The following is a 26,041-nucleotide window of genomic DNA, read 5'->3' as shown; positions in this document are numbered from 1 at the left end:
ACGGGGTTTCGCTATGTTGGCCAGGCTGGTCTCGAACTTCTGACCTCAAGTGATTTGCCTGCCTCGACCTCCCACAGTGCTGGGATTACAGGCGTGAGGCACTGTGCCCAGCTGTTGGGATACTCTTAATGGATTTTATATTTCCTTTTTGTGGGGGACAGTTTATTTTGAATTCTTGCACTTTTGATTTGGTTAATTTTGGTATTCTGACATCATCTTGTAAGTGGGATTTATATTCACTATGTAATTGAGGTTTTTTTTTTGTTATATCACTGTTGCTATTGATAGCACTAGCAACTTGTGTGTCTTGCTCTCTCCTTTCTCTGACCAATGAAGCACCGTATATAGTATATCTGGGAAACTGGCTGAAGAATAAAATGTGTGATGTTACTCAGTGTACATTTATAGGTCATCAGAAGATACCACTACCTTCCCACTACTGGAAAAGAAAAAGAGAAAAGTTTTCCACAGTGCCTGAACTGCTTTGTATGCTTATCTTTTAAAATTGCCAGAAATCTCACTCACTGGAGATTCAGCAGTCCCTTTCTGAAAATATACATACTTTAATGCAAATAAAACCAGTGGATCTCTTTCTTCATAAGTCCTTAAACCCAGTCGAGGTAATCTGTTTTGTAGAGATGGGAGTAAGATAATGTGAAATAGGAACCAACGAGAGAGAACTTTCTTAGGAGTTGAAAGGGGTATGGAAAGATGTTAGAGGTAAAATTTATTGAATCCAGTGTTTTGACTAGGGCAGGCCAGAATATTCAGTATCAGTATCAATATCAGAAGCTTTTGTAGCCTTTGTTTAGAAACCTAGTCATTTGTAACATTTTGTGGGTGAATGACATAGTTACCAAATAAACTTTCAGATGAAACTTTGGAACTCAGGCTGTAAATTGGGGATAGCTCATGTGCAGTACCACAAATCAAAACAAATACTATAAAGTGTTTGGTAATCCATTTCCTAAATGAAAGTTTGACTCTCCAAAGTATATCAACTTTCTGCAGTCTTATATGCAGTAGTTACTGGTTTTGTATATCGCTTTAGTGGATATTTTCAAAAGTATCTTCAAATGCAATGAATTTTAGGAAACAAAGCAGTTCTTTAAAGCAGCATTAGATAAACCCAGAGAAATTTATGTATAGGATGATTCTTTTTTCAAGTATTTAAGTTAAGGTGCAGAAGTATAAGGTAAAGTATATTAACCATTGAAAATTCTGGAAGTGGCGGAAGAGTGAACCCTTGCAAATACCTGCATTGGGCAGTACACTAAGAACTTGCTGTAATGCTTTTTAAAGCATCTGTCCTCTGACTGTAGTATTTTAAGTGAAAATTGCTCAGTGAGATACTCTTTCATATTTTAGTACTGATACCCTTAATATTGCTCTGAGAGCTACCTACTGACTTCAGTTTCCTAGTGATTTAAACTTCTAATTTCCAACTTTTTTTTTATAGTGAAAACGAAATATTTCTTGTGTAGATGTAACCATTTCTGGAAGCCCTAAGTATTTTTGTATGAGTATAATTCATACACACTTTTAAGAGATTTCAATCATGACAAAAAGTACAGTGAATAATGTATATCCATGTGATTACCACTGAGGTTTAAGAAATGTTAACATATTATGATACCTGCTTCAGATATTTATCTTTTAAAAAATAGAACATTACAGCCAGGCGCGGTGGCTCACGCCTGTAATCCCAGCACTTTGGGAGACTGAGGCGGGTGGATCACTTGAAGCCAGGAGTTCAAGGCCAGCCTGGACGACATAGCAAAACCCCATCTCCACTAAAAATACAAAAATTAGCGGGCACGGTGGCACATGCCTGTAGTCTCAGCTACTCAGGATGCTGAGGCACGAGAATCAGCTTGAACCCAAGAGGTGGAGGTTGCAGTGAGTTGAAATCATGCCACTGCACTCCAGCCTGGGCAACAGAGCGAGACTGTTTGTTTGTTTGTTTGTTTAAAGACACTTTTAACCTACCAGTATTGATTTTTGACCTACATTTTTCCTCTTATATTTTATTAGGGCAGCCACAAAGAGCACTTCAATAAAATTCAGCTCAATAACTTTAGGAACCTGATCTCCTTTTCTTTGACTTTAAGCTGAAAGTGTTAATTTCTCACAACTTGTGCCTTGTAGATTTGAAACCAAATGAATTAGCATCAGCTGTTTATGAGTAATGCAGGGTATTTTGGTCTTTTGCTAAATTCAGAAAGAACTGCTAAAGTGCTGATAGATTTGCACTAGCCATATAGATCTTTGGTGGAGGAAGAAATGGGAAAATTATTAATTTCAGGTAAGAAATAAGTTAGTCATTTTTGAAATGCAAGATTCATTTCTTTTTAAAATCACCACATAATAAAGACTTTTAGGGCTGCATTGGTGGGTTTTTTAAAAAGTTGTAAAGTGTTTTCAGTGTTGTGTGCTGATAAACATTTTTGTAGTTGGTTTGACAAGCAATGAAACTAGCAATTATCACTAATTCTGAGTCTTCCAATGAACCTCTGTGTCAAATTTTTAAATTTAATTATCCTGCCTATTTTTCTCCTAGAGAATAATATTGATACAATTTTGTGGGATGATAGCAGACAGTTCCCATTGCTGAGAATAGAGCCTGGTATGGGGATATTATGATTCCTGAATGATTGAACAAGACATTTGTTTCTGAACATCTTAGTAAATTGTCACTTCTGACAATGTCTGTAGTTTGAATTTTGATATTCTCTGCCAAGCTATTGAATACTCTAAATAATGTTGTTTATTGTGTTATTTAAATAATTAGTATTATAGATCTAGCTTTAAACAGCTGCTGCACTGCAGTCCTTTTTCACAAATCTTTTAATAAATCTACTTATCAATCACCAAATTAACTTAAGTATAAGTTAAATGATGAGATGGACCAAGAGTGTTATTGAAATCTCATTTCCACACGTTTCTTCTCTTCTTTTGTAGAAGGTAGTGAAATGAACCTGTCAGTGTTCCTGTTTTATGAAGTTTATTTCTGTTAGTACAGTGATTGTGATAGTGGGTTCTGCAGACCAGCAAATTAGCATTATCTGAGAACTTGTTAGAAAAGCAAATTCTTAGTTCCCACTTCAGGTTGACTAATTTAGAAACCCTGGGGTAGGGCTTAGCATTCTCTATCAATAAATTCTCCAGGTGATTCTGATGTATGTTAAAGTTGAGAAGCATTCACTGAGTATTTTGAGCTCTCCAATTTAGTTCCTTATAAATTGTTGAAGGTATTTTTTCCAGATTTCTTTCCAAATGTATACTCAACCTTGTTATTGATAGGTTTCAAGGTTATCGTCTTCTTCCCATTAATACCTTCATCTATATCCAATTTTCAAACTTTTAAGAAAGCATAGCTATTTTCCTGCAGTATGGTTAATTAGGTACCCTGACTGACCTTCCCAAATAAACAATTTAAAATTCTAGATAAATTTTTTTTGGAGGGGGGACAGGGTCTTGCTCTGTCACACAGACCAGAGCGCAGTAGTGTGAACATGGCTGACTGCAACCTCAACCTGTTGGACTCAAGCAATCCTCCCACCTCAGTCTCCCGAGTAGCTGGGGCCACGGGTGCACACCACCATGTCCAGCAAATTTTTTTATTTTTTGTGGAGATGGGGTCTTGCCATGTTGCCCAGACTGGTCTAACTCCTGGGCTTGAGCAGTTCTTCCACCTGGGCCTCCCAAAGTGCTGGGATTACAGGTGTGAGCAGCTGTGCCTGGCAGATAAAATATTTTTTAAGTAAAAACCTTACATGCATGGAGATAGCTGGCTGAAAAGGAAGGAATAATCAGGCCAAAAACTATGTGAAGGTGAAAACCCAGAAATATAAGCCAAGTACTTTTGCCTTGAGGACATTATTTGCAAATGGCTTTACTTGGAAAACCTAGTTAACTTGTGCTTGTGCCTCAAGAAGCCCAGAGAACAGAATATAAAAGTTGGTAGTTTTCTGGTAGAACGTCCTACCTCTACCGGTAAAGATGGTACCCCAAGGGGCTATACATCATAATAAATGAGAACTAGTAATAAACTTACCTTGTCTAAGGATCAGAAAGGAAAATTTCCTGCCTCAAACTTTTGTGGTGATGGGAAGGGTACAGAAATTCCCTGAGAAGTTTTACCCACAAGCTGACCTTCATGCAGGTTTGAATCCTGATTTTATATTACCTGGATGGTATGAAAATCTTAAGCCAGTAATTAAATATAAAAGTGGTACAAGAGTGACGATGCCTTAAAATGCCTAAGAATGTCTAAAAAGCAGCAAATACAAAGCTTCTTGGGAGAACCCATCTTGATCTTAGGATTTAGAAAATTCCTAAACATAAAGCTGTAAGAAATACGATCTCACATTCACAAAATGCAGAAAGAAATAAGATGCAATGAATGAGAGCAAGCAGAAACAATGAAGAGCAGAATCAGAACCTGCAAAGACTTCACATATTGCAATTAGCAGACACAGATTATAAATACATGTATTTAATATGCTTACAGAAAAAAAAATTTAAATAGGAATAAGGAGCAAGTATACAAAAATGACCAGTGAACAAATTTAATAACAGATTAGACATAGCTAAAGAAAGATTTAGTAAAGTGGATCTGAAAAAATTGCAGTATAGAGGCAAGAAAATGAAAAGTAATAAAAGAGTTAAGAGAATACGGAAGGTAGAGTAAGGAGGTTCAGTCTAGTCAGAATTCCAGGGCCAGGGGAGCAGGGGCATGGAAAAGAATGAAGCAAAGGCAGTATTTGAAGAGATAATGACAGAGAACTGATGAAAAACAACCTACAAATTTAGGAAGCTAAAATATCCTAGAAAGGATAAAAAGAAGAGAAATTCACACCTAAACATTTTTTAAAGAAACTGCATAATACCATAGAGAGGTCTTAAAAGCTTGCAGAGAAAAAAGATATTACCTTCAGGTATTTGGGCTGTCAGCTAATTTCCTGTCTATAATAGTGAAAGCCATAAGACAGGGAATAATATTTTCCATATGCTTAGAGAAAATAATTGTCAACCAAGAATTGTATATCTTGTGAAGAATGGGGGCAAAATTAGACACTTTAAAACAGACAAATACTGAACGTTGTAACCGTCAAACCTTCCCTACTAGTGGAAATTCGGATCAATTTCCTGAAGGCTAAAAAAAGAAAAAGTGACCACTGATGTAAAGTCTGAGATTTAAGAAGGATTGAAGAGTAAAGATAATGATAAATTTGTGGATATATTGAAATAAATGTTGGCTTGGCTTTATAAAATGATGTATGTGGAGATTTTAAAAATAGAACTAAATAGGCTGGGTATGGTGGCTCATGCCTGTAATCCCAGCTCTTTGGGAGGCCAAGGCGGGCGGATCACCTGAGGTCATGAGTTTGAGATCAGCCTGACCAACATGGAGAAACGCCGTGTCTACTAAAAATAAAATAAGAAAAAAATTAGCCAGGCATGGTGGCACATGCCTGTGATCCCAGCTACTTGGGAGTCTCAGGCAGGAGAATCGCTTGAACCCGGGAAGCAGAGGTTGCGGTGAGCTGAGATCACGCCTTTGCACTCCAGCCTGGGCAACAAGAGCGAAATTCCATCTCAAAAAAAAGAAAAACTAAATATTTTATAACAATGGCATCTAAATCAAAAGACTGGTTAAAGTGTTTTATGATCTTTATACTGTTGAAGAGAAAGGTAAAGCTATTCAATTAACTTTAGATTTTGATAAGTGTGTGTATTAGTATTTTCAGAGTAACTACTAAAATAATATAAATATTAGGAATAATTTATAGCGGAAAAACAATTTTTAAAAGGCAAGGAAGAAGTGAAAAACATAGAAAAGGTCAGATAAAGAGGAAGCAAAAATAAAATGTAAAAATCAAATCAAATATATGGTGGACTAAATACATCATTCAGACAAAGAATGTCAGATTGGATTATTTAAAAACAAGCAGGCTGGGTGCAGTGGCTCATGCCTGTAAACCCAGCACTTTGAGAGCCTGAGACAGGTGGATCACTTGAGATCAGGAGTTCGAGACCAGCCTGGCCAACATGGTGAAACCCTGCCTCTGCTAAGAATACAAAAATTAACTGGGTGTTGTGGTGCTCACCTGTAATGCCAGCTACTTGGGAAGCTGAGGCAGGAGAATCACTTGAACCCAGGATGCGGAGGTTGCAGTAAGCCAAGATCATGCCACTGTACTCCAGCCTGGGCAACAGAGTGAGATTCCGTCTCAAAAAGTAAATAAATAAAAACAAGCAAAAAAACCTTACTGAAACAACATAAAATCTAGCTATAATTTTCAAGAGAGAGAGAGCTAATACATATGAATGTAGAAAGATAGAAAGCAAAAGGATGGAAAAAGTCTATCAGGCAAATTCTAACCAAAAGGGAGGTAAACTAGCTATATTAGCATGAGACAATATGATCTTTCAAACAAGAGATAGCTAGAGATAGGTCCCTCGACAATGAGAAAAGGTTTATTTATCCATAAAGGTAAAAACAATTCCAAACTTGTGTGAACCTAATAATTGCCTCAATGTACAAAGAACAAAATGACATAATTGTAAGATGAAATAGACAAATCTACCATGGTGAGGAGTTTCAAAACTCTGTCAGTAATTGAAAAATTAAAAAGACAAAATGGTTACAGCTGAAAATTAAATTAAAAATTCAGTTTCTCAGTTGCAATAGCCACTTTTAAAGTGCTTACTAGTGACATGTGACAATGGCTGCTATATGGCTGCTGTATTGGACAGCATAGAAAGTACTTTTGCACTGCATTAATTTAGAAGACTTAATATAATTAACAATGTTAATAATTGAGGAGTATTGAACACCACATCCAAGGTGCTGATATCTTTATAATATCTGATCATAATGTAGGCAAGGTGGAAATTAATGACAAGAAAAGGCAGAAACGTTGGAGACAGGTAAAGATTTCTTTTTTTTTTGAGAGGGAGTCTCGCTCCGTCGCCCAGCCTGAAGTGCAGTGGCCGGATCTCAGCTCACTGCAAGCTCCGCCTCCCGGGTTTACGCCATTCTCCTGCTTCAGCCTCCCAAGTAGCTGGGACTACAGGCGCCCGTTACCTCGCCCGGCTAGTTTTTTGGTATTTTTTAGTAGAGACGGGGTTTCACCGGGTTAGCCAGGATGGTCTCGATCTCCTGACCTCGTGATCCGCCCGTCTCGGCCTCCCAAAGTGCTGGGATTACAGGCTTGAGCCATCACACCCGGCCAAGATTTCTTAAACAGAATACAAAAAGCGCTAGATACAAAGGAAAAAAATTGATTAATTGGATTTCATCAAAAGACACCGTCTTAGTCTGCTCAGGCTGCCATAACACAATGCTGTAGACTTGGTGGCTTAAACAAGAGAAATGTATTTTCTCACAGTTCCGGAAACTGGAAGTTTGAGACCAGGGTGCCAGTATGACTGTGTTTTGGTGACCACTGTCTTTGTGGCTTGCACACAGGCTTCTTGCCATGTGTCTGTGCGGCAGATAGACAGCAAGATCTCACCATCTCTCTTCCTTTTCTTATAAAGCCACAGTCCTGTCAGATTAGGGCCCTTCGCTTGTGACCTAATTTAACCTCAATTACCTCCTAAAGTCCCTATCTCCAGAATAGTTGGGGTGGGGGAAGCGCCTCAACTAATAAATTTTGGTGGGGGCAGTGGGGAGTGCACATCTCACTCCATAGTAGACGCCACTGAGGAGAAAGAAGAGAATGGGAGAAGGTATTTGAAATACATTTATTTGACAGCCGGGCGCAGTGGCTCACGCCTATAATCCCAGCACTTTGGGAGGCTGAGGCAGGCAGATCATGAGGTTAGGAGATCCAGACCATCCTGGCTAACACGGTGAAACCCTGTCTCTACTAAAAATACAAAAAATTAGCCAGGCGTGGGGTCAGGCGCCTGTAGTCCCAGCTACTCAGGAGGTTGAGGCAGGAGAATGGCGTGAACCTGGGAGGCGGAGCTTGCAGTGAGCCGAGATCGCTCCACTGCACTCCAGCCTGGGCGACAGAGCAAGATTCTGTCTCAAAAAAGAAAAAAGAAATACATGTATTTGACTAGGACTTGTACCTGGAATATATAAAGAACTACAAATCAAGAATAAAAAGAAAGGACAGAAAGCCAATGGAAAAATGAACAAAGGATTCAAACAGGCATTTCACAAAGAACTTAACCTGTAACATATGTTAAATGCTCAACCTCATTAGTCATCAGATAAACACAAGTTAAAACCTCAGGGAAATGTTATTCCACACCCACCAGAAAGTTAAATTAAGAACACATTGTCATGACAATTCTGGGTTTGATTTTGTTTTGTTTTGTTTTTTTGAGATGGAGTCTTGCTCTGTTGCCCAGGCTGGAGTGTAGTGGTGCGATCCTGGCTCACTGCAACCTCTGCCTTCTGAGTTCAAGTGATTCTCCTGCCTCAGCCTCCCGAATAGGTGGAATTATGGCACCTGCCACCACGCCCAGCTAATTTTTGTATTTTAGTAGAGATGGGGTTTTGCCATGTTGGCCAGGCTGGTCTCGAACTCCTGATCTCAAGCGATCCACCTGCGTCGGCCTCCCAAAGTGCTGGGATTACAGGTGTAAGCCTCTGCGCCTGGCCTGTCATGGCAATTCTAAGTGATGATGAGGATGTGCAGCAGCTGGAGCTGATGAAAATACATGAGCACAACCTCTTTGGAAAACTAAAAGAATTCCCTAAAACTGAGAGTAGGCAGGATGCCGTGACCCAGCACTTACACTCCTGGGGGTGGGAGGAGTGAATATATTTCTATTCATGATTTCTATCTCTGATGACAGAAATTAAGCTAGTGGGTATCTGCGGTTGAGTAGAAGGATAATGACTAGGAGCGGGCAGTATGGGATGCTGGTAATGTCCTCTTCACCTAACTATTGGTTACCCTGGGTGTGTTCACTTTGTAGAAATTCATTGAGCCAAACACATACAATGTATGCACTTTTCTGTATATATGTTTTTCTTCAATAAAAACTTGATTTAAATAATGTTCTTTTTCTTTTTCTTTTTTTTTTTTTTTTTTTTTTGAGACGGAGTCTCGCTCTGTCGCCCAGGCTGGAGTGCAGTGGCCAGATCTCAGCTCACTGCAAGCTCCGCCTCCTGGGTTCCCGCCATTCTCCTGCCTCAGCCTCCCGAGTAGCTGGGACCACAGGCGTCGCCACCTCGCCCGGCTAATTTTTTGTGTTTTTAGTAGAGACGGGGTTTCGCCGTGTTAGCCAGGATGGTCTCGATCTCCTGACCTTGTGATCCGCCCGTCTCGGCCTCCCAAAGTGCTGGGATTACAGGCTTGAGCCACTGCGCCCGGCCTAATAATGTTCTTTTTCTTAAACTGGGTAGCAGGTTTATGGTGTTTTATGTGTTACCTATATTTTATACATATTTTATTCCTGTTCAGTGTTCAAAAAAATATAAAAAGTGGTAACTGCTTTGTTGTTAATTTGAGCATCTCCTGCACCTAGCACAGTGCCTGGGACATTATAAATATTTATCAAATATTTGTTCTGTGGAACAGAAGTAGGCTAGTAATTTCTTTTTGCTTTCTAACAGCTGATTCTTGACTCAATTATTTGTAAATATGATTTCTACTCAGTTATTTCTAAATAATATGTAAATACTGTGTTTATATTTATTAGCAAGCTGAATTTGTTAAATGAGAAACCTCTCAATATTAAGGACACATCATAAATTATTAGCATGCTGTGTTATAGTGACTAAAAGTAGCATCACCAATTTAGATAAGTATAGTGTGGCCTTATGGATGTAAGTCAATACATCATGCAGCATTGAAGATGTGCAGTTTAGTAGACCTTCTAATAATCTCGGGTGTCTCACTGTTTCTTTTTTCTTTTTCTTTTTTTTTTTTTTTGAGATAGGTATCACTTTGTCACCCAGTCTGGAGTGCAGTAGCATGATCAGGGCTCACTGTAGCCTTGACCTCCTGGGCTCGAACCTCTCACCTTAGCCCCCTTAATAACTGGGATTACTGGTTTGTGCCACCAAGCCAGGCTAATTTTCTTTTCTTTTCTTTTTTCTTTTTCTTTTCTTTTCTTTCTTTTTTGTAGAGTTTGGGTCTCACTATGTTGCCCAGGCTGGTCTTGAACTCCTGGCCTCAAATGATTCTCCCTCCTTGGCCTCCCAAAGTGTTGAGATTATAGTTTTGAGCCACCGCACCCAGCCTTACTGTTTTTTTCAGTTGTTTCTGAACAACTGGAATCTCAGCTATCTTTTTCCATTAAATCCCGTGTTCATTCCTCCGTACCATGCTGCTGCTTGCCCGTTTTTGCATTTCTCCTTTCTGCTTTCGTGAACATCCTGAGTCGTACTGGGCTGGCATTCGCTTGTTGGGACAGGGGAGAGGCTCTAGGCCTTGGATCCTTGTTCTGATTCCTTCTCCAAAGAGTTTTCCCTTTTTCTTCCCCTTTCAAAACAACATAAGTGCAAAAGCTTTGTCAGGATGTCAGGAATTAAAAAAGCTTCAGAAACATTTTGATTCATTTAACATTACTCTGAAACTTTTTAGAGTAAGAGTACCAAGTTACTGAATAAGACAATCTTGAAATTAAATGATATTTTACAGTTTTGAAAACACCTTCACAGATCTTTTCTTATTAGATTCTCAGAGCAACCTTATGAGTTGGCACCGTCAAAATTCAGTTCAACAAACAAAATCCAACTAACAGAAAAATTCACAGCTAACATCATATTTAATGGTTGAAGACTGAAAGCTTTCCCCCTTAAGATCAAAACAAGACAAAGATGCTCTCGCCACTCCTATTCAACACTCTATTGGCGGTTCTAGGTGGGGCAGTTAGGCAGGAAAAAGAAAAGACATTTATATCAGAAAGAAATAAAACTATATTTACAGATGACATGATCTTATATGTAGAAAAATCCTACAGAATTTACCAAAAACAAAATTGGAACTAATAAATGAATTCAGCAAAGTTGCAAGATACAAGATTATTATTTAATAATCAGTTGCATTCCTATATGCTAGCTATGGATAATCTGAAAATGAAATAGAAAAAAATCTATAATAACATCAGAAAGAATAAAATACTTATGAATAAAGTTAACCAAAGAAGTGTAAGGTTTGTACACTAAAAAACAGAAAACATGTTGAAGGAAAGTAGAGAGCTAAATAAATTGAAAGACGTCCTGTGTTCATGGCTTGGAAGACTTAATATTGTTAAGATGGCAATGCTACCCAGATTTATCTACAAATTTAATGCAATCCCTGTCACAGTTCAACTGCCTTTTTCCCGAAAATAGACAACCTGATCTTATAATTTGTATGGAATTGTAGAGCCATATTTGCCACAACAATCTTGAAAAAAAGAGAACAAAATTGTAGGACTCATACTTCCTGATTTCAAAACTTACTGCAAAACTACAGTAATCCAGATGGCATGTCACTGGCATGAGGAGAGTCATGTAAACCAATGGAATACAATTTAGAGTCCAGAAATAAACCCCTACATTTATGGTCAGTTGATTTTGACCAGGGTGCCAAGATCATTAACTGGGGAAAGAATAATCTTTTCAACAAATGTTGCTGGGGCAACTGGATATCTACATGTAAAAAAATGAATTTGGATCCCTGCCTCACATCACATACGAAAATTAACTCAGAATGGATCAAAGACCTAAACCTGTTAAGTTCTTAGAAGGAAACATAGGTGAAAGTCTGTATGACCTTGGATTAAATGGTGATTTTTGAAGATATAAAACAAAAACACGAGCAGTGAAAGAAAAACGTAGATAAACTGGACTTCGTTAAAAACTTTCATGCATCAAAGGACACTGTAGAATGAAGACAACTCACAGAATGGGGGAAAATATTTGCAAATTATATCTCTGATAAGTATACATATTTTATATATATTGTTTATATCCCGAATATACAAAGAACCCTTTCAACTCAACAAAGATAAGACAGTGCAATTTAAAAATGGGCAAAGCAGCCGGGCGCGGTGGCTCAAGCCTGTAATCCCAGCACTTTGGGAGGCCGAGACGGGCGGATCACAAGGTCAGGAGATCGAGACCATCCTGGCTAACATGGTGAAACCCCGTCTCTACTAAAAATACAAAAAAACTAGCCAGGCGAGGTGGCGGGCGCCTGTAGTCCCAGCTACTCGGGAGGCTGAGGCAGGAGAATGGCGTAAACCCGGGAGGTGGAGCTTGCAGTGAGCTGAGATCCGGCCACTGCACTCCAGCCTGGGCGACAGAGCGAGACTCCGTCTCAAAAAAAAAAAAAAAAAAAAAAAAAATGGGCAAAGCATTTGAATAGAATAGACATTTCTCCAGAGAAGATGTACAAATGACTTAGAAGCACATGACAAGATCTTCAACATCATAGTCTGTAGGGAATTACAAATCAAAACCACAGTGAGAGATAACACTTTACATCCTCTAAGATGGTCATACTATTTTTTTTTTTTAAGACAGTAACAAGTTTTGGTAAGGAAGTAGAGAAACTAGAGCCTTCATTGCTGATGGAAATGTAAAATGATGCAGTTACTGCACAAAAGTTTTGCAGTTCCTCAAAAAAACTAAACATAGAATGATTCAGCAATTCTACTCCTGGGTATAGACCCAAGAGAATTGAAAACATATGTTCATACATTAACTTGTACATACATTAACAAGTGGCATTATTTATTCATAGTTGCCAAAAAGTGGAAGCAACCCAAATGTCCATCAGCGGATGAAATGATAAATAAAATGTGGCATATCCATACAATGAAATCTTATCCAGCCATAAAAAGGAATGCAGAAGCCAGGTGCAGTAGCTCTCAAGCGTAATCCTATTGCTTTAGGAGGTCACAATGGGAGGATTGCTTAAGGCCAGGAGTTCAAGACCGGCCTGGGCAACATAGACCCAGTCTCTACAAAATAAATAAATAAAAATAATGAAATAACTATCACATGCTACAACATGAACCTTGAAAACATTATGCTAAGTGAAAATCCAGTCACAAAGATGACAAATTGTGTGATTCTGCTTACATGAAATGTCCACAATAAGCAAATTCATAGAGACAAAGTAGATTAGTGGTTGAGAAGGAATGAAAGAAGGGATGAATTGAGACTAACTGCAAGTAGGGACAGAGTTTCTTTTTGGGGTGATGGGACTGTTCTGGAATTAGATAGTGGTTATGGTTGTACAACATAGTGAATATACTAAAAACCATTCAAAGGCTGAGTGCAGTGGCTCATGCCTGTAATCCCAACACTTTGGGAGACCCAGGTGGGAAGATTGCTTGAGGCCAGGAAGTCAAGACCAGCCTGGGCAACACAGCAAGACCCTGTTTCTTAAAAAAAAAAAGAAAAAAATTTAATTACCTGAGTATGGTGGTGTGTGTCTGTAGTCCCAGCTACTTTGGAGGCTGAGGTGGGAAGATCACTTGAGCCTAGGAATTCGAGGTTACAGTGAGCTGTGATTGTGCCACTGGGCTCCAGCCTGAGTGATAGAGCATGACCCTGTCTCTCAAAACAAAACCCTCCAAAAAACAAAAACCACCCAAGTATACGTTTTAAATGATTAATTTTATATTATATGAAATATATCAGCCGGGCGCAGTGGCTCACGCCTGTAATCCCAGCACTTTGGGAGGCCGAGGTGGGCGGATCATGAGGTCAGGAGATTGAGACCATGCTGGCTAACATGGTGAAACCCCGTCTCTACTAAAAAATACAAAAAATTAGCCAGGGCGTGGTGGCACATGCCTGTAGTCTAGCTACTTGGGAGGTTGATGCAGGAGAATTGCTTGAATCTGGGAGGCGGAGGTTACAGTAAGCCAAGATCGCGCCACTGCACTCCAGCCTGGGCAACAGAGTGAGACTCTGTCTTTAAAAAAAAAATATATATATATATATATATTTGTGTGTGTGTGTGTCAAAAATGGCAGTGAGAACTCCATTAACATTTATTGTATAATCCCTGAGTGGTGCAGGAGAATCAGAGCTTAGAATCTTGTGAGGAAGGCATGGTACTTAAATAAGTCTAATGTAAGGCAGCTTGTAATAAGTAGTACAAAGACAGCTGAAAAAGCACAAAGGAGATATTCAATCTTACTAGGAACCAGGGAGTTTCATAAACTTGGCTTTGCAAGGTGGGAAAGATTTTCACAGGTGGAAGGGGTTTGAAATAGGGAATTCAGTCAAAAGGAATAGTGTGAGTGAAGGAATGGAGTTTGGAATGTGAGGTACATGGGGTTGGGGTGGGGTGTTGAGGTAGAGGACGCAGAAAAATAAAGATGAATCTTGCATAGGTGACTGTGAGTAGCATACTAAGGAGTTTGGGCTTTATTACTTAGGAATCACATTTTCAGTCTCAGGTCATGTCTGCTGGCAGAGGGAAGGCTGAGTTGGAGGAGAACAAAAGTTAGAACCAGGGACACCAGTTATTACCATTGCAGTTTTTTAGGAGAGGTGATATAGCTGAACTAGGTTATGGTTGTGAGACTGGAAGGGAGGCACATCCGAGTGAGTGCAGTAGACTTAGTAGACTCTTGGTTGTTTATGTGTGCATTCCGGGGATAGGCAGTGAAGGGAAGAATGACCCTGAAATCTTGAATTTAATGACTTGAAACGATAATGATGATATTAACAGAAGAGGAACACAGCAAGACAAACAAATGAAAAAGTGAATACTGAGAAGGAGGTACCACTGTATTTGGCATTTAGTCATTGGTGATTTTGAAGACAGCAATTACAGTAAAGTGGCTGCTGGAAAGGATTTCAGAGAATGGTTGAAGAAGATAGCCATAGGATGAGAACATGGAAGGCAAGGAAGGAGACTTGAAAGGTTTGGTAATAAAGAGAAGAAAGAAAAGGTTGCTAGTTTGAAGTGAGTTAAAAGAATTAGAGAGTAGAATTAAAATAGAATTATGGGATTTTTACTTTTTTAGTGACCCGTGAGAGGCTTACTGGCAGTGTGCCAAGATTCAAGAGAGCAAAGATTGGGCAGGGTGGTAGTGATGGGATAGCCGGGCGTGGTAGCTTACGCCTGTAATTCCAGCATTTTGGGAGGCTGAGGTGGGCGGATCACTTGAGGTCAGGAATTCGAGACCAGCCTGGCCAACATGGTGAAACCTGTCTCTACAAAAAATACAAAAATTAGCCGGGTGTGGTGGCGGTTGCCTGTAATCCCAGCTACTTTGGAGGCTGAGGCAGGTGAATTGTTTGAACCTGGGAGGTGGAGGTTGCAGTGTGCCAAGATCGAGCCACTGCACTAACTCCAGCGTGGGTGACAGAGTGAGACTCCATCTCAAAGAAAAAGACAGGGGAGGGAGCCTTCTGCCTCTTTAAACATTTGAGATGCATGTCCTGAGATGCTTCTGTGAAGTTAAGAATATTAATTTTTTGATACGAATCTGACAAAACTAGACATCAAAATATGCCATATATGGTAATTAAAACAATGTAGTACTAGTACAGAAATCAGATAGTTAATGAAGTAAAACAACCAACCTAGAAATAGAAGCAGATATACCTGAAAACTTCACATACGAGATTTAAAATCAGTGTGGAAAGCTGGAAATCACCCATAGTTTCATTTTACAGTCAGTTGTTTTTCACGTTTTGGTGTGTTTCCATTTAGTTGGTTTGCTATACTTTAAAAAAAAATGATGCTGTAGGCTGAGTGTGGTGGCTAACACTTGTAGTCTCAGCACTTTCGGAGGCTGAAGCAGGCGGATCACATGAGGTCAGGAGTTCGGAACCAGCCTGGCCAACCTGATGAAACCCCATCTCTACAAAAATTACAAAAATTAGCCTGGCGTGGTGGCGCTTGCCTGTAGTCTCAGCTACTCGGGAGACTGAGGTGGGAAGATGGCTTGAGCAAGGGAAGCAATGGTTGCAGTGAGCTGAGATGGCGCCCCTGCACTCCAGCCTGGGTGATAGAGCCAGACCTTGCCTCACACACATACACCAAAAAAAACTGTAAAGTAAAATTTCTATATACAATTCTGTGATATGAACCCTATGTCAGTGTGTTACGAGAATTTTGATCCTTATATGATATATATAATCAAGTGCAGGTATGTTGTAGTTTACAGAACCATTACTTTGAAACAGGACCTTTAGGTTGCTCCTAATTCATCACTGTTAAAATAATGCTGTAGGGAACAAATTATACGTAAAAGTTTTCTATATTTGAAATGATTTTTGTGAGACAAACTTTATTTATTGTAAAAACAGTTCCAGCAGTTCAGAATTGTGAAGAGTGAAGGTGTTTCCTTCACATCTTCTTGTCTTTCTCCTTGGTGGTAACCACTGTTAACAGTTTAGTGTGTGTCTTTTTAAGTTTAGTTTTTATTTTTTTGTAGAGACAGGGTCCTGCTTTGTTGCCCAGGCTGGGGTGCTGTGGTGTGATCATAGCTCACTGCAACCTCATACTCCTGGGCTCAAGCAATCCTCGCACTTCAGCCTCCCAAGTAGTTGGGACTACCGGCATGTGCCACCATGCCCGGCTAATTTATATACCTTTTGTAGAGACAGGGTCTCACCATGTTGCCCAGGCTGGTCTGGAACTCTTGGACTCAAGCGATGCCCCTGCCTTGGCCTCCCAAAGTGTTGGGATTACAGGCATGAGCCACTGCACCTGGACTAGTTTCTTTTGAATTTCTGAGTAGTATTCAATTGTATGGCTCTCCTATAATTTCTTCATTCATCTTTTGGTAGACATTTGTGTTGTTTCCATTTTTAGGCTATTATGAGTACAGCTGTTGTGAACATTTGTGTGCGTGTCTTTGTGTGGATGTATTTTCATTTCTTTCAACTAAAAACCTAGGGGTGCACTTGTTGGGTCACATTAACTTTGTAGAAACTGTGTTGCATCTTTGCCAGTATTGAATGTTGTCAGCCTTTTACATTTTTCTTTGCGTGCTTTTCCCCCCAAAAGACCCAAATGGGAATTGTTTTTCTTTTCATCAGAAACTTGTAAAGGAATTCTAAAGTTCTACGGGATGCCAGGCAGGAGGTTCATCTATGTGAACAGTTATTAGTTTGAGAGAGAGAATGTCAAGGATATCCCTAAAGGCTCTTCAAGAGGTAACTATAGGACATGTAAGTTTAACTTATTTCTACCCCATCACTTCTAGTCCCACATGACTTCAGAATTTTAAGAGAAGTTATTGTTATAGGAATATGTAGCACAGAGGGATTCCATAGGCCTGAAGATTAGTACTGATGGCCTTCCTTGCGCTATTCTAGGCCAGTGCTATCCGATGAAACTTTCTGCAGTGGTCTAGCCGCATGTGGCTCTTGAAACGTAGGGCTAGTGCAACTGAAGAATTGAATTTAACTAAATTAATTTTAATAGTGAAATATGTGTAGTGATTTCTTTGCTGAACAGTGTAGTTCTGAAATGTTATTTTTCAGGAAAGATCCTCTAACAAGAAATAGTTGAGTGAGACATGTTAGCTGAGCTGGCCCTGGGGCAGGTTTGTGTTTTCAGTCCTTCCCTTTCCTGTGACAGAAGTGAAACCAAAGCCTAGAGCACCACAGAGGAAGAACCAGTGGATTCATAAGGGTGACAGTTTAGGTAGAGGAAGCTCTTTTGTTCAGATGCCACACTCTTTATTTTTCTTTCTGTTTATTTTGCCCTATTAAATTATTTGGTAAAGAGTAAAGCCTACTTTAATCCAGTTTTTTAAGTGGACCTTTGGACAAAAGTATGTGATTTAAATTCCAAAACTGTGCAGTGTTGTCCAGAAGAGTCCTGATTAAATCCCCCCAGTTTCTTTGATGAAGATAAGCGAATAATCTTTCTGCACATGAAAGGCTTTCAAGTAAGTAATGATGTAATTACCTCACTAAAGTTTCCATTAAAGGTTTGTTGAAATTTTCATTCTTTATAGTAGCAATGAGTTTATAAGTTTTGACATTTTAAGTTGTTATAATGAAGACATTTCTATACCCTTCAGACGGCTAAATGTTCTAATAACTCAACATATAAAATGCCTATCAGTTTTATATTTTCATTTCTTTTTTTTTTTTTTTTGAACAGTCTCGCTCTGTCACCCAGGCTGGAGTGCAGTGGCACAATCTCAGCTCACTGCAACCTCCGCCTCCTGGGTTCAAGCAATTCTCCTGCCTTAGCCTCCCGAATAGCTGGGACTACAGGCACACACTGCCATGCCCGGCTAATTTTTTGTATTTTAGTAGACATGGGGTTTCACTGTGTTACCCATGCTGGTCTTGAACTCCTGAGCTCAGACAGTCCTCCCACCTTGGCCTCCCAAAGTGCTGAGATTATAGGCGTGAGCCACCATGCCTGGCCTTTACTTTCATTTCTTCACAGCTGCATGACTATAGTGGTTGGCTTTCATTATTGTTTCCTAGGGGCAAGGTCAGTGTTAGAAAAATTGTGGAATTTTCCGTTGACATTGCTGTGGTGAGTAGACAGCTACTATTTATAGAGACTTATACTTTGTTGAAAAAATGAGATGCCCTGCTTGGCTTACCATAAAAACACAGATGCTTCTGGATTCCAGTAGGGAGGCCTTTTGTTCACAGCATCTGTTTTGGTTGGCCAGCCAGATGACTTCTGTGGATTTTTTCACTCCTTTTGAAGGACACTTGACAAATAAACAAGTTTATAAATGAGTTAGCATTTTATAAATTTATTTTATTACTTTAGCTGTATAGTTCTGTGAAATATTTTGAACTATTAGGTCATTTTAGCTCAATTTTCTCACTTCCTAAATAACCTTGAGACGATCAGTCCTTTGTTAATTGTTTATTCTGCAGTTGAGACAGGTTTGTATTGATCTATAAATTTTTGTGTTCAACAAACGTTTAATAAGTACTCACTGTGTACTAGGCCCTGTACTAACACTGGGAACTACAGATGTGAGCAAGATATAGTCTCAGTCTTTGAGAAGTTTAGTGTCTTATATGCAATGCAAACATGTAGACAGATGATAAAAATATAGTTGAGTGCTTCCATTTGAAGTTTATTTCATCAGTTTAATGGGGAGGGGCAGGTGTCTAGGAATGCCTTCCAGAAAAAGTAATGTCTAAGTGGAGAATTGTAGAGTGAGTGGGAGTTGTCCAGGGACGGAGCTAGCAGGGGAGTTAGGGTTAGCAGGGGAGATTATATAAAAGAAAGAAGCTTGCAGGTGAAAACGACCCTGGGAAAGTGGAAACTGAAAAAGTTCAGTACATTTCTGTCAGATGGCTGATCAAGCTGTGACTTTGGGCAAAATGCTATCAACATTTGTTGAACACAGAAATGCTGTCTCTTTCACAAAGCAGACTTGTGACCTAGACTTTATTCATCTCGTGCTCAATTAGTGATTTCCAAACATTTATCATGAATTTCATAACTAAAAAATGTTTTGATTATGTACCCTCATGTATTGATTATATGACAATATTTATTTATAGATGATACGTAGTACTCAAAGTTATATACATAGTAGAACATGTATAAAAAAAAGGATGAGCTAAAGATGACAGGTACAATATTCTCATAGTATTAATTTTACTAAAAATACAGAAAGTAGGCCAGGTGTAGTGGCTCACGCCTGTAATCCCAGCACTTTGGGAGGCTGAGGCAGGCAGATCACTTGAGTTCAGGAGTTTGAGACAAGCCTGACCAATATAGCGAAACCCTCTCTCTACTAAAAAAATACAAAAAATTAGCCCGGATGTGGTGGCACGTGCCGGTAGTCCCAGCTACTTGGGAGGGTGAGGCAGGAGAATTGCTTGAACCCGTGAGGCAGAGGTTACAGTGAGCCAAGATCATGCCACTGCATTCCAGCCTGGGTGACAGAGCAAGACTCCATCTAAAAAAAAACAAAAAACAAAGAAACCCAGAAAGTAAAGTGGTACATCATTATTCTTTAAAATCTTTGTTTAATATTATGTGATACAGCTGCTCAGAGGGCTGTTTCTAAAATCAGTTTATTTTGATACTTTAATGGCAGTCAAAGCCTGGAACAAAACGGAGGAATTTGGCTGTACTTTCTAAATCATATTCTTTTTTCTCCAGACTTTTTCACCATTTATAGAAGTGCTTTATTGAAATGTGGCTGGTAAATTTCCATCTATTAGTTTTTCTTGCAGATTAATAAAAATATATTATACTTTTATTGTGCTAATAAATGGGTTCCAAAAGTCACTGTAAGTCTTCATTTGGAAGATATTTTAAAAAGTTGTAGAATATTCTGTTTCTGACTTTATAAAGCATGAAGATATGAGATTTTGGTATCAAAATCTATTTTGGTATCAAATCTATTTTGCCTCAGCCTCCTGAGTAGCTGGGATTACAGGTGTGCATCACCATGCCTGGCTAATTTTTGTATTTAAAGTACAGACGGGGTTTCACCATGTTGGCCAGGCTGATCTCGAACTCCTGACCTTAGGTGATCTGCCCGCCTTGGCCTCCCAGAGTGCTGGGATTACAGATGTGAGCCACTGCGCCCGGCCGATTTTTTTCTCTTTTTCTTTTTTCTGGAAAAGCTGAAAAGAATTTTGACATGTCGCTAAATATTTTTATTTTGTAGGGGCAGAATGAGTTTTTTTGTTTTTTAATATCTTCTTGGTAGCATACTACTTATAACCTCTTCAGAAATATTTAGCAAGTTTGGAACTCTAATCTTTTTATTTTTAAAAAATTGTGTAACTCATCTACATTTAACAAATCTTTTAAGTACGTTTCTTGTGGTGACTAGTGAATCTGTATGGATTTAAAAACAAAAAAAAGATTATGAGGCCAAGGCAGGTGGATCACTTGAGGCCAGGAGTTTGAGACCAACCTGGCCAACATGGTGAAACCCCATCTCTACTAAAAATACAAAAATTAGACGTGGTGGTGTACAACTGTAGTCCCAGCTACTCTGAGCTGAGATTGCGCCACTGCACTCCATTCTGGGTGATAGAGCAAGACTCTGTCTCAAAAAAAAAAAAAAAAAAAAATCGGTGTCTACTTCCTATCTCCCAGAGTAGAGTAGAGGAAGATTTCTATATTGATACAATTAACCTCAGTGACATCTGAGGTACCTTGTTTTAACTTAATTACAGCAATAGTTTACCTGTGAATGAAGCCGTTAAAGGCTTTTGTATCAGATGCTATCACTGTAACTTTATTCTGAGAATAATAATAATAATTATTATTATTATTTGAAATGGAGTCTCACTCTGTCGCCCAGGCTGGAGTGCAGTGGCACGATCTTGGCTCACTGCAAGCTCCGTCTCCTGGGTTCACACCATTCTCCTGCTTCAGCTTCCCGAGTAGCTGGGACTGCAGGCGCCCGCCACCACACCTGGCTAATTTTTTTGTATTTTTAGTGGAGACTAGGTTTTACCGTGTTAGCCAGGATGGTCTCAATCTCCTGACCTCGTGATCCACCCACCTCAGCCTCCCAAAGTGCTGGGATTACAGGCGTGAGCCACCCCGCCCGGCCAGAATTCTTTTTTAAAATTCCAGTCAAAGCAGTCATTTCATCAGTGGTTACAGTTTTCCTGTAAAATACCTTGTTTCATTTACAGTTAAGAATACCTCCCTTTTAATACATTGTTCCTTGGTATCTTACAAAATTGTATTTCTTGTATATTTCATAATTACCCAACAAATACAAGATGAAAGAATCATCTATATTTTTATCCAGTTGTATAGCAAACCCCACACACTGTATTTTGTCCTGATATCTTCAAGTCTTTAGGGTTTTCTAAGAGCTTTTGACTATACTTACCAATAAAAGAATACATTTAGTTTGTCACCATTTTTATTTCTGTGTATAATTTCATCTATGGTCCATGGCTTTTCTTAGGGAAACAGCAGTTTCGACACTAACTTTCATACAGTTTTGTGAAGTGTCACATTAAATAGCCTGTGATTTTAGACATAGGTGGAAAAATTAGAGACGTTTAACTCTTGCTGTGAACACTTAAAAGCCTGGTGGATTACGAGGACTTTGTTCGTGCCGTCAGATTATATCTTAAGGTAGAGTAGACACGTAGAGTGAGGTTCATCTTTAATAAAAATGGGCCGGGCGCGGTGGCTCATGCCTATCATCTCAGCACTTTTGGGAGACCGAGGCAGGTGGTTAACCAGGTCAGGAGATTGAGACCATCCTGGCTAACATGGTGAAACCCCATCTCTACTAAAAATACAAAAAAATTAGCCGGGTGTGGTGGCGGGCGCCTGTAGTCCCACCCACTCTGGCGGCTGAGGCAGGAGAATGGCGTGAACCCAGAAGGCGGAGCTTGCAGTGAGCCGAGATCGCACCACTGCACTCCAGCCTGGGTGACCGAGTGAGATTCCATCTCAAAAAAATTAAAATACATACATACATACATACATACATACATACATACATACATACATAAATGGTATGGCTGGATGCGGTGGCTCACGCCTGTAATCCTAGCACTTTGGGAGGCTGAGGCTGGCGGATTGCCTGAGCTCTGGAGTTTGAGACCAGCCTGGGCAACGTGATGAAACCCCCATCGCTACTGAAAATACAAAAATTACTTGGGCGTGGTAGAGCACGCCTGTAACCCAGCTACTTGGGATGCTGAGGCACGAGAATCGCTGGAACCTGGGAGGCAGAGGTTGTGGTGAGCTGAGATCCGCCACTGCACTCCAGTCTGGGCAGCAGAGAGAGACTGTGTCAAAAAACAAAACAAAACAAAAATAAATAAGAAATGGTGTAAAGTCAATATAAATACAAGTGCTAATATTTTATTTTTACACCCCAAAGGATTATCGTATAATACAAACACCCTTCAAGTACACATATCCCACTTTAGAGACTACTGCCCTAAACAACAGGGATAATGATATTGAAACTGGCCTTTTAGTTAAAATAAAACAAAGCCAAAAATAATTCACTTTCCTCTATAAACTTATATCTGGGAGACAAATTTAAGAATAATCAGCTTGGCCGGGCACGGTGGCTCACGCCTGTGATCCCAGCACTTTGGAAATCCAAGGTGGGTGGATCGTGAGGTCAGGAGATCAAGACCGTCCTGGCTAACACGGTGAAACCCCGACTCTACTGAAAATACAAAAAATTAGCCAGGCATGGTGGCAGGCACCTGTAGTCCCAGCTACTCAGGAGGCTGAGGCAGGAGAATGGCGTGAACCCGGGAGGTGGAACTTGCAGTGAGCCGAGATTGTGCCACTGCACTCCAGCCTGGGTGACAGAGCAAGACTCCATCTCAAAAAAAAAAAAAAATCAGCTTTGGCTTGAGGTTTGGAGAATGAACACTTCTATGACTACCTGTCATAGCTCACTAGGAAACCCTAGTGAACCATGGAAGGGTTATTGGTTAAATATATTGTATAAAGGAACATTTTGCTAGTTGCTGTTGACCAAAAAGGCTGTTTTTAAAAAAATATATAGTCTGTAATTATTTTTGTTGAAAGATATTTGGAAGATGGTTTTTCTCAATCTATAGGAGATACAGTTTGTAGCCACCTGGGATCTCTTATAAAAAGATACTTTTTCATAGTATACTTTTTATAATATACATAAAATTTCATAATATACTTTTGATAATATATATAAAACTTGATACATAAGTTTATCAAATTTATTGAATTTACTTTAGTGCATTTTTATTAGTCAAGATTCTTTGGAAGACATGGAAAACTAATTCAAAAAAGCTTGAGCCAAAAAAAGTGTGTTGGCTCGTAACTAATATTCAGGACTGGTCTCCAGAACTTGGTTGCCAGGTCTGTGTTTCCAGGTTGTCTGTTAGCTTGTCTGTGTCTCTGTGATAGTTTTACCGTTTTACAGTGGAAAGTCTTTCTCCGTGGGGTGCTCTGACTTGCAGAAGAATGCCTTTGGTCTAGTGCCAGCATATATAAAATCCTGTGGGTGGGATAGAGTAGACGTAGTTGCATGTGTGCTGACTGGCAGTCTCACAAAACCACATGGAATGGGGAAGGAACAGTTTCCCAAAGGAAGGGTTTGCTCTTACTTCAGAGGAAGGGATGCTGGGAGTCAAAAACGATAGATGTTTGTTATAGCAATGAGAGTGATAAAGAAGAGAGGACAGAAAGGCATAAAGTATTCTTTAAGGGAATAGAACATGACTTAATTTGATTTTCCTAATCATTGATTCTTACAGAGCATGCAAGCAGCAAGATGTCCTACAGATGAATTATCTTTAACCAATTGTGCAGTTGTGAATGAAAAGGATTTCCAGTCTGGCCAGTGAGTATCTGACTTTGTTTTCTTTTAACCTGCTAAGTGGCATTTCGGAAACTTCCAGAGAGTCATTTTTAGGAAACGTTGGAAAATATTTTTTTTTAATTTTTCTTGCTGAGTTGGAAAATGGAGAAGATGATGAAAAATTGTGTATTTGAATCATTACTGTGTCAAACTTTGATAAATACTGTATAATGTTTTTAAAATCACATACAGTTTTTTATGTATAAAACTTTAGTTTTCATCGGTTGTCTTAGGAGAGCTAAACATACTGGTTGTATGAATCATATATAGCAGAGTTGTTAGATGTTTGATTTTGGCCAACTCAGATTGTTTGAGTTTTCCTTGCTCTACCAATTACAAACTGGGTGACCATTTCTGTACCTCTATGTCCTGATCTGTATAATGGAGATGATCTCTTCTTCAAGGTAGCTATGAAGAGTAAGTTACATAAATAAAGCGCTTAGGACAGTGCCCAACATGTTAACAAGCCCTTAGTAAATATTAGCTGTTATGGTTATTATTACCATGGTAATCCAAGAGACATGAACATTGGAAGATGGGCTGGGTGTGGTGGCTCATGCCTGTAATCCTAGTACTTTGGGAGGCCAAGGTGGGCTGATTGCCTAAGCTCAGGAATTTGGGACCAACCTGGCCAACATGGTGAAACCCCATGTCTACTAAAAATAAAAATTAGCCAGGCATGGTGGTGTGCGCCTGTAGTCCCAGTTTCTTAGCAGGCTGAGGCATGAATCACTTGAACCCAGGAGGCAGAGACTGTAGTGAGCTGAGATGGCACCACTGCACTCCAGCCTGGGTGACACAGTGAAACTCTGTATCAAAAAAAAAGGAAAGACAAAATTGGAAGATGCAAAGCAAATGTAGAATCCTTAAAGGCATTTTGCATTGTAATTTATTTTAACTGATTCATATCACCCCACTGCCAGGACTTCTAAAGACCCTGCTGCAAGTTCAGTGCCATCCATATGCTTCTGAGATTGGTATACATAAGAAGATGAAGGGGCTGTAGGGAAATAAGAGGCAAGGTGGTAGGGTTTTAACTGAGCATTTTTCTTAAAATGTTGTCTGTGAAATACATGAGTTTCACAGAGTTAGAAATGCTAATCATCTTTGGTTTCCAGCTTCAGAGTAAGAGGCTGTACTATATGGTGATATTAACATTGTTTCCAGTGCTAAACATTCTGTGATGCTAAATTGAGCACAGGACTTTCAACAGATAAACTGAAGTGTAGATAATCAATGTGAGAATTTGTAGAATTCTTTTACATATGTTAAATGTTCACTGTGCTCATGGTGGGGTTACTCAAAATGTAGTTGATACAAGGAACATGTGTTCTAGTGGCAAGAAAATATGTATAGAAACATTAGCCATTGATGTGAAAAATTACAGCATTCTAAGAAGATAATTTTTAAAAAGATAGTGAGCTAGGCATGTTGGGGCATGCCTGTAGTCCCAACTACTTTAGAGACTGAGGCAGGAGAATCCCTTGAGCCCAGGAGTTTGAGGCCCGCCTGGGCAACATAGCAAGACCGCATCTATTAAAAAAAAAAAAAGATACTGCTGGTGTATAACAGGATTTGAAGCTTCTGTCTTACACATAGTACTTTCTAGTTACCTGGTATAGGAGATTATCATGAGAGGACTATTTTTTTTTTTTTAAACAGGTAATTTCTGAACAGGGAATTAGCACAAAATTTTTTAAAACAGTAAATATTGATGTCTACATGAAAGCTGATGTATTTGGGAATTTTTTAAATCTTTTTTTTTATTTTGTAGGTTGTTTTAGCCTGTTGACAGAGTCTGCAAATA

The 26,041-nt window shown here is 39.3% G+C and overlaps 1 protein-coding gene across 2 annotated transcripts in view; it reads left to right on the top strand.

Annotated features, from left to right (window-relative positions):
* The window catches only part of LOC105468280 (N-ethylmaleimide sensitive factor, vesicle fusing ATPase), a 162,406-nt gene that overhangs the window by 5,794 nt on the left and 130,571 nt on the right, over positions 1–26,041 (top strand). For both annotated transcript variants that reach the window (XM_071083332.1, XM_071083331.1), the window contains exon 2: positions 24,131–24,216. In XM_071083332.1, coding sequence (XP_070939433.1) covers positions 24,131–24,216 — 86 coding nt within the window. The remainder of the gene's footprint in view (positions 1–24,130; positions 24,217–26,041) is intronic.

This window comes from Macaca nemestrina, chromosome 17 (assembly GCF_043159975.1).
Source record: "Macaca nemestrina isolate mMacNem1 chromosome 17, mMacNem.hap1, whole genome shotgun sequence".
Classification (NCBI taxonomy): domain Eukaryota; kingdom Metazoa; phylum Chordata; class Mammalia; order Primates; family Cercopithecidae; genus Macaca; species Macaca nemestrina.
The sequence above is the reverse complement of the archived record's forward strand: the minus strand, read 5'-3'. Positions and strand labels throughout refer to the sequence as shown.